The sequence below is a fragment of the Medicago truncatula genome, chromosome 4 (genome assembly GCF_003473485.1).
Source record: "Medicago truncatula cultivar Jemalong A17 chromosome 4, MtrunA17r5.0-ANR, whole genome shotgun sequence".
NCBI classification, from domain to species: Eukaryota; Viridiplantae; Streptophyta; class Magnoliopsida; order Fabales; family Fabaceae; genus Medicago; species Medicago truncatula.
The window spans coordinates 10,153,824-10,163,073 of record NC_053045.1 but is presented as its reverse complement, the minus strand read 5'-3'; the positions used below and the strand labels follow the sequence as shown (position 1 = coordinate 10,163,073).

The 9,250-nt window shown below is 34.3% G+C and overlaps 2 protein-coding genes across 2 annotated transcripts; both read left to right on the top strand.

The window, feature by feature from the left end:
* Nucleotides 1-3,970, top strand: LOC11429641 (F-box/kelch-repeat protein At3g23880). Its single transcript, XM_003605282.3, has 3 exons — nt 1-1,198; nt 3,535-3,620; nt 3,767-3,970. The coding sequence occupies exons 1-3, from the start codon at nt 1-3 to the stop codon at nt 3,968-3,970; spliced, it is 1,488 nt and encodes a 495-aa protein (XP_003605330.3).
* An 833-nt stretch (nt 3,971-4,803) lies between these two features.
* On the top strand, nt 4,804-7,854 carry LOC11424406 (F-box/kelch-repeat protein At3g23880). The gene is made up of 2 exons (XM_003605280.4): nt 4,804-4,966; nt 6,127-7,854. Exon 2 carries the CDS (start codon nt 6,158-6,160, stop codon nt 7,349-7,351), a length of 1,194 nt encoding a protein of 397 aa, XP_003605328.1. The 5' UTR covers nt 4,804-4,966; nt 6,127-6,157; the 3' UTR covers nt 7,352-7,854.
* Nucleotides 7,855-9,250: the final 1,396 nt, after the last annotated feature.

Here is a 9,250-nt window from a genome sequence, read left to right as displayed (position 1 = left end):
ATGGAGTCAGTGGCCGCAAAAAAGAGAAAGGTGAGCACCACCTATATAGCTGATGATATTTCCTTCTCCATTCTATCTAAATTACCTATTAAATCTTTTAAGCGATTTGAATGTGTTCGCAAAGCATGGTCTCTCTTATGTGAAAACGATCACTTCATGAACATGTTCCGCAACAATCTCTTATCTAATTCTCACCGATGTCCTTATTACGACGGGGGATCTCTGCTTCTAAAGGATTTCGAACTTGGTAAAGACGTTTTCTATTCTATTTCTGGTGAAAGGTTTGAGAACAATGTTAAATTAGATTTCTCAAATCCATATGCAAACCGTTTCAAAAAATTTCGTATTTTTGGTTTTGGTAGTATTAATGGGACATTTTGTCTCTATCAAGATTATTATTATGGAAACACTGTATTGTGGAACCCATCTACACACGTGATCAAGCTCGTTCCCACTCCGTATGTGTTAGTTGAGTCGTTTATTCCAAATGTTGAGCATTTTGTTAGCATAAATGATAGATATTATCTTCATGGATTTGGTTACGACAATCTTAGAAATGACTCTAAGGTCATATGTTACGTAACTATTAGGGGTGAACATGATGGCTATGGAGATATGTCTTTAGACCCAATTTGGGTGATATATAGCTTAAGAACTAACTCGTGGAGGATACTTAATGTTTTTGGCATGCCTTGTTCATTGGCACGTATTGACGGCACTCAAGTCTACATGGATGGTGTGTGTCATTGGTTGGCTGAAGAAGTTGATGATACCTTGGAGGGACCATGTTTGGTATCCTTTTACTTGAGCAATGAGGTGTTCTTCATAACACCCATTCCCTCATACTTGGATGATTGTTTCGATCTTCACGCATTGTGGATAAACTTGGTGGTGTTAAATGGGTCCTTTGCATTGATCTCATATCATAAAGAGACAACTAATTTTCAGATATCAATTTTGGGTGAATACGGTATAAAGGAATCGTGGACCAATTTCTTCATTGTCGGACCGTTGTCTTTCATTGAGCGTCCCATCGGAGTGGGTACGAAAGGAGAAATATTCTTCATCAGAGAAGATAAAGAACTAGTTTGTCTTGATTTAAATACTCAAACGATTGTGAAGCTTGCTTGCAAAAAAGTGAATTCTATTGATCGGATATTAATATACAAGGAAAACATTCTTCCAATTGGAGGAATAAGTAATTAGTTATTTTCCTTGTTTTCACCAGGAGCAAAATGATCGTGGTGATTGGAATATTACCTTGTATGCAAAGTGTCTTGTCAATTGGAATTCCCTGAGATTGCTTGAATCGGTAGCGGGTCATTATCCTTGTATTGTTGCTCATGCTTATGTGGTTTTGTTTTTTGCTCATCTGCGGTTGCTGTTTGGCAGTGGGGGTTCTGGAAGTGTCTTGAGTCTATCCCACCGTTTTTATGTGCAGCTTTCAGGCTTGTTTTGTGCGGCTTCCTCGTGGCCTATCAAGGTTTGGTGCAGTCGTGTTTTCTCTGTTTTGATTTGTGGAGGCAGCTGGAGTATTTGCTGTTTTTTTTTTGTGGTTTTTGTTATTTTTGGGGTTCGGCCTATTACGACGTTTTGAATTGGATGGCCATTAATGTAGCTTGAACAATCTACTTCATTGACTATACCTTCTAACGAGTTTTTGGTTATGTTTGTAACTCTTCATTTCAAAGGATGTCACTCTTGATCAATTCCCAAATATCATCTCCCATGATACTACCATCCCTATAAATTACTGTTGTTAGATGAGTATTACTTCTTATTTATATTGTGGTTTCTTTACGGAGTTGCTTGATTCGTAGACTGAATTTGAATCCTGGTTAAGAGAGCTACCCGCATTTATTATGCCGGCACGTCTGAAATGAATTAGGAACTTTAAATTTCAATGTTATCTTTGCATGTAATTTCTGCTCTTAAAGAAATGTGCATATACTTAATCTTTCCTGATAAATTTCTTACTATTAATCTGGTTGTTGTACTTTATGTTTTTCTGGTCAATTTGAAGCAAATTCATATTTGGAAAACCACGAATCACATGCTTGTGATATTCTGTAGCAGGTACCAATTACAAATACAATGTTGTTAAGTATTTGTATTATGCTGAATTTGGTTTTTTTGTAATAATGGATAGCAATTCAACTCCACTGACATCATTATACAGGATCATCTGTCATCCTGACTGAAAAATCATGTTGGTTCCCTTCCCACCAATTCTTTTAGTAATATAGTCTATAGCAGATGTGGTGGTGCAACTGAGAATTGTGTCTTTCTTAACTGTAATAGGTATAAACTATAATGGACTTTCTTGATTGTTAAATAATGGCTTAATTGCACTTTTGGCCCCCTATCTTTTCAAAAGTTGCGATTTTGGCCTTCTAACTAATTAAAATACAAAACAGCTCCCTATGTATTGGATCTTTGGCAGTTTTAACCCCCAAGACCACTTTTGACTTAGTCTTCGCTGACGTGGCACCCACATCCCTTAAGTGAGGTGCCACGTGTTTGCCACATGTTATATGCATCCAGGTGCCTAAATGGACTAAATGGATAGCTCCCTAAATGGAGCATACCTGAACTCCTGTTTATGGGGAGTCAAATGAAGAAGATTTACAAAGACACTCAATGTAGAAGGTGTGTAGTGATGGATCCAAAAATTTTAATAAGTGGGGTCAAAATTATATCATAAAAATTTATATAAAACTTAATAAACATGTAAGCGTGCAAAAATTATGTAAGTTATATTTATAATTGCTATAAAATGTTGAGTTTTTTAAAATATTTTTCCATTTCTAGCAGAGTAAAAAAATATAACCATAATTAATTATTTTTTCAACCACCAACATCAATCACATAACATTTTTCAATAAATATAAAAAATAGTTTAGAATATAATAGTAGTTTTATGATCTTGCTAACAATATTCTCTAAGAGAATTGGTTAAAGATATCATAAAAGAAAATTTTATCTTAAAAATAAGTGTTATTTTTATCAATATAATAATTACAACAACATTTTATAAAAAAGTTACTTCTTTTGATTTCTTAACTAGTGCTCTTAGAACACTCATTATGATCCTTCTTAGTTTTGTAATTTTTTGTAGTGTTATGAATGACAATAATACTATATAAGTGGGGTCAAACTACATAAATATCCAAATTGAAGTTAAAAATACAATAAGCAAGTGGAGGCAAGTGGGGTTGGTTGACCCCATTGCCCCCACACTCTATCCATGCCTGAAGGTGTGGATTGATTGGTCATAACTCAAGAGGATGTGTGCAGCAGGGTGTTGATAGGAGACCAAAAGATTATATTGGTATTGAGCCAGAAGAAGAAAATACCGAAAATGCAGAAAATGTTGGAAATGATGTACCAGGAAATGCAGAAAATCTTGTTGCTGAAAATGTTGGACATGTTGTAGAAAATGCTTAAAATGTTGCTGGAAATCTTGTTGCTGAAAATGTTGGACATGTTGTAGAAAATGCTTAAAATGTTGCTGGAAATCTTGTTGTGTTGCAGAAAATGCTGGAAATGTTGTTGTTGGAAATGTTGCAAATGCTCAAAATGTTGTCAATGTTGTTGCAAATGAAGTAGTGCCTGAACAGGTATGACTCTTAAATTTTAAGGATCGATTTGCTAGTAAGTGTAATAATTTAGGGACTTATTTGATTGAATATTTTATGACTTAGGGATTGATTTGATTGAATATTTTATGATTTAGGAACTGATTTGATTGAAAATGTTGTTGCAGTGTGTTCCTGCAAGGAGGCATAGCATTAGAGGACCAATTATTTTAAATGAGAGGCCTAAGCAAACATCAATGAGGGGTCTTGTACCAGCACATCCAACTGCTCCTGACGCTATTAAAGTACCATATCCAAGTTATGGTCCATCCGGTTCGACTCAATCTAAATTCATGGAGTTTATCCCAACCCCCAGATTTCCAAAGAAGTGATGCTTGATGAAAACGTATTTAAAATATGCTTTTGAAAATGTAATATTCAGACTTGTTTGAATTAGGCTTCATAGTTGGGTTGCTTTTGCTTATGCAATATTTCAGACTTAAGACTTATGACTTATTTGATGGTATTTTCAAGGATGAAGTTGCGTTTTCTGACTTTTTTACTTTGTTCTGCACATATATACTTAAAGAATCAAATTGATATATGTTTATATAATTCAAGGACTTATTTGGTGGATTTTTTAATATAATGTAGGGATCGCTTTGATACTTAGTCAAATATAACAGAGATTAAATTGCATAACATTTTCTGCAATCAATCAATTTCGTCCTTGAAAATTTTGGTTACCATCGGCCAAATTAGTCCCTGTTATGTGGCATCTGACATGACAACTCATGTGAGAAGTTAACGGCCACATCATCGTCGTTAACACCCCAAATGAACGGAGGGACTAATTTGATTGATATATGACAAATTCATAAACAAAATAGCCATTTCGATAAATTGGAGGATATTTTTGTCCGATTCGTGCAAATTCAAGAACGAATTTGATTGTTCATTCGTTAGCGATAGCTTAAAATTCATCTGCGAGCGAGAATAGACGCGTTAAATTAAAAAACTTGCAGGGAAAGTTAGAGTAGATAAAACATGTGCATGAATAGTGTAGGGGGACAACCCATGTGCTTGAAGCTTGGTGATTAAGTTATATTGAATGGTTTAGATTCATCCCACATGACTTATGTTTAATCCAAGGGCTAGGACTTTACCATGTGGTCTATTTAAGCTATTCCTTCCTTTCCCATTTTCACTTTCAGCACAGAAGCGCTCTCTCTCTTTCTCTCAATATTACCTGTATAGGTGTGTTGGTGCTTTTTGTTTTGAAGAAAAAACATCCATTTCCTTCATGTTCCAAGCCTTATTTGAGAAAACTTCTTGAATTACAAACCTTTGCCTCTCCTTTGTGAAGCTTTTGATTGAATTTATTTCAGGTAAACTAATCTCTCTTCACCTCGTTGATTGAAAAAAACCGCGTGAAATTTTAGTGATAGTGTTATTGGTATTCTTTGTTCTCTTGTTCCATTTCTTGGTCTCTTTGATGATCTAAATGTTGTTGGAGCTGTGGTTTGAAAAAAAGAGTGTGCTTATTTGAATAAAGTGAAGGTTATCCTTTGAAAATTTTCTTTACTTCAATGAATCTTGATTAATAATTGGTGTTAATGACGAATGAATTTAAGTATCATTTAGAAAATGTGAAAAGCCAAAAATGAATTTTTTTTTTTTTGGTGGTTTAAAAGGAAAAAATGATTATTATATGTAACAAATGTTTTTTTTTACTCGCCCCGTCCCAAATTATACGTAGCTTTGGAAACTTTTTTGTCTGAAATTATATGTCGCTTTACGATACTAATAAAATATTAGTGTTACTTTTCCCATTATATCTTTAACTATTTAGTACTCTCTTCTTTCAATTTTTTTATTTATCTTTCCCATATCATTTATTAAGGACAATTTTGTAAAACAACTAATAATATCCCTTTCCCACACATAAGTAATTACATTTTTAATACGTGTGAAATATCCAAAATGTCGTACGATTTGGGACGGAGTATAGAATAGGTAGCTATCGAAGTTTTTAATATAGAGATTAATTTGTTCCCAATTTAAAATTGTAAAGACTAGTTTGACATCATCTTTTATCAAGACAAAATTAACATCGACTGAAGTGTCTAAGATAGCACTTGCATATCATTGGGATACCAATGTTATTTAACATTGGTGAGTAAAGATGTGTCACGTAGCCAACGTGAGGAAGAACTAAAGAGGAAAGAGAAAATATATGTATGTGAAATGCTACGTGGCACACCTTCATTGACCAATGTTGACAAATGTTATATAACATTGGTATGGTACACATGTACTATCAAATAACTCTTGTGTACCATTGGTTTAAAAAAAAATAGGTGAAACAAATTGTAACGAAAAAAAGAAGGGTTAAACGAAAGTAAAATAAGTGGGAAATGAAGGATATATAGGGCTCCTTTCTCAATATATAAAAAAGCGCTAGGGTTTCTATATTCATCCACAGACTCGCTCCAAATTTGTTTAGGGTTTCTGCTTTCTAGTAATCCCAATCACTTTGTGCTTTCAGGATCTCACTGCATTCCAATTTGCAACCGCCGATGGAGTCAGTCGCTGCTAAAAAAAGAAAGGTGAGCACCACCTATATACCTGATGAAATTGCCTTCTCTATTTTATCCAAATTGCCTTTTAAATCCATTAAACGGTTTGAATGCATTCGCAAAGCATGGTCTCTCTTATCTGAAAACCCTCACTTCATGAACATGTTCTACAAGAATCTTTTATCTAATTCTCACCAATGTCCTTATTACGATGGGGGATCTCTGCTCCTAAGGGATTTCGAACTTGGTAAAGACGTTTTCTATTCTATTTCTGGTGAAAGGTTTGAGAACAAAGTTCAATTAGATTTCTCAAATGCATATGCAGACCGTTTCAAATTTCGTATTTTTGGCTTTGGTAGTATTAATGGCACATTTTGTCTCTATCAAGATTATTATTATGGCAAAACTCTATTGTGGAACCCATCGGCACATGCAATCAAGCTCGTTCCCAGTCAGGATGAGTTAGTTGAGTCGTCTATTGAAGATGTTGTGGATTTTGTTAGCATACATGATACGTATTATCTTCATGGATTTGGCTACGACAATCTTAGAAATGACTATAAGGTCATCTGTCACGTAACTATTACGGGTGAACACGCTGGCTATGGATGTATGTCTTTAGACCCAATTTGGGTGATATATAGCTTAAGAACTAACTCGTGGAGGATACTTGATGTTTCTAGCATGCCTTGTTCATTGGCACGTATTGACGGCACTCAAGTCTACATGGATGGTGTGTGTCATTGGTTGGCTGAAGAAGTTGATGATACCCTGGAGGGACCATGTGTGGTATCATTTTACTTGAGCAATGAGGAATTCTTCATAACATACATACCCTCATACTTAGATGATTGTTTCAATCTTCACACCTTGTGGATAAACTTGGCGGTGTTAAATGGGTCCATTGCATTGATCTCATATCATGAAGAGACGACAAATTTTCACATATCAATTTTGGGTGAATACGGTATAAAGGAGTCATGGACCAAACTCTTCATGGTTGGACCGTTGTCTTGCATTGAGCGTCCTATTGGAGTGGGAACGAAAGGAGAAATATTCGTCATCAGACAAGATAAAGAACTAGTTTGTCTTGATTTAAGTACTCAAATGATTGTGGAGCTTGCTTACAAAGAAGTGAATTCTATTGATCGGATAGTAATGTACAAGGAAACATTCTTCCAATTGGAGGAATAAGTAATTAGTTATTTTTACCAGGAGTAAAATGATTGTGGTGATTGGGATATTACCTTATATACAAAGTGTCTTGTCAATTTGAATTCCAGAGATCGCTTGAATCGGTAGCAGGCCATTGTCCTTGTATCGTCGCTGATGATTCTGTGGTTCTGTTTTGGCTCATCTGGTGCTGTTTTCTGGTCTGCTGTTGCCTGTTTTTCTGGTCTGGAAGTTTCCTGGGTCGATCCCACCGTTTTTCTGTGCAGCGTTCAGGCTTGTTGTGTGTGGCTTCCTTGCGGCCTAGCATGGTTTGCTGAGGTTGTGTTAGGTGGAGGCAGTTGGAGTATTTTTTTTCTTTCTTTGTTCGGGTTTTTATTTTGAATGTTTAGTCTCTTTCTATTTGCGAACTTTTTGATTTCCATATCATTGAAAGTAATGATCTTTAGTAACTATGCTTTCTGCTTTCTATATTCATGAAACCATGTTTAGTTTAATGCTTTATTTTTTCTTTTGTATCCCAAACCTAAATAATAAACTTGGCTTGTTCAAGCTTGGTGGCTTAGTTCAAATCAATTAATTAATTTTCTTCATATCTGCTATTTTACTAAGAATCTTATCAGTTTCAGTAAATTAGCCAAAGACCACTAGGTTATTTTGAGTTCAATTCTGATTTTTGTTGTGTGAAATATCATCGTTATTATGACGTCTTGAACTGGATGGCCATTAATGTAGCTTGAATAATCTACTTCACCTGACTATTCCTTCTAACGAGTTTTTGGTTATGTCTAAAACCTTCTTATAATAAGCATAAGTGTCTATAATCTTGTTACACTGAAGTTGGTGGAATGTAATTAGCAACGAAGAACTTGTTGCCTTAATTTGCTTGTCTTTTATTTTTGTTTGGTCGGACTCCTCTACCATATAAGGGGCTAGACTACCACAATGTGGCGAACCAAGATTTGAATCCCAGTCAGGTTGATATTTATTACGCCGACATAGATAGGGTTTGACACTTCTAATACATGGCTTTTACTTATCATTAACAACATCAATTGGATTCACTTCAACTCAGTTATCTTTTTTCTGCAAATTGCAATCAGCTTACCTTGTTTAGAAGCCTTAGTTTAACTTATTTTTTGGAATACCATTTTTTATTCCTTCTATGAAGAAGAAAAATTTCACCTAATTCTATTATTATACTTTCTATTAATTTTTCAGTAGAAAGGGCATGTGCCATTCATTTATGTTACTTGTCATTTGTTCCACTTTCGTGCTTTGAATTTCAACTTCTAAAGGACGTAACATTTTTGTTTAAAAAACTGCAAAATAAACACCTAGCTAGTAGCACATAAACACATAGGAAAGGTCAATATATAATGGAACAATATTTGGTTTTAAATTGGTTAAATAAATATGGAATTGAAAAGATGCACTAATTAAAAGGTTATGTACAAATGAAAGGTATGGATTAGGAATATCAAGTGAACTTCTCTACCTATTTTATACATCTTAAAAATAAAACGTTCCTAAAAGATGGAGCTTCCTTTGTATATTTAATGCATTGATTTTTTATTAAAAATAATTTACGGTTGAAATGTGACTGCTGGCAAGGTTTTAAGAGAGGGATAACACCAACATTTCAATGCAATAGAAAAGAGAGAGTTTGAGCTTTTTTAATATGTCACATAGGCACAATCCAAGCATTAGAATGAAGCAAGTTTCAAATTCAAAGATATATAGATGGCAAATTTTATGATATATCCAACAATTTGAGGGTACCGGTACATCAAATTATTAAATTAATAATTAAACGAGTTGTTTTTTTTAAGAAAAAAATCTGTTTTCTATCATTGACAATTACAATAATTAAATCGTATTTACCAAAAGCGTCGACGAAACAAAATTTACTTTTTTTTTGAA

What these genes read in the sequence shown, in the direction of transcription:
- LOC11429641 (XM_003605282.3), top strand. Translation starts at nt 1, where the DNA reads ATGGAGTCAGTGGCCGCAAAAAAGAGAAAGGTGAGCACCACCTATATA. An exon ending in TCTTCCAATTGGAGGAATAA is followed by an intron (nt 1,199 to 3,534) that starts GTAATTAGTTAT and finishes GTTGTGTTGCAG; the next exon opens with AAAATGCTGGAAATGTTGTT. An exon ending in ATGAAGTAGTGCCTGAACAG is followed by an intron (nt 3,621 to 3,766) that starts GTATGACTCTTA and finishes ATGTTGTTGCAG; the next exon opens with TGTGTTCCTGCAAGGAGGCA.
- LOC11424406 (XM_003605280.4), top strand. Translation starts at nt 6,158, where the DNA reads ATGGAGTCAGTCGCTGCTAAAAAAAGAAAGGTGAGCACCACCTATATA.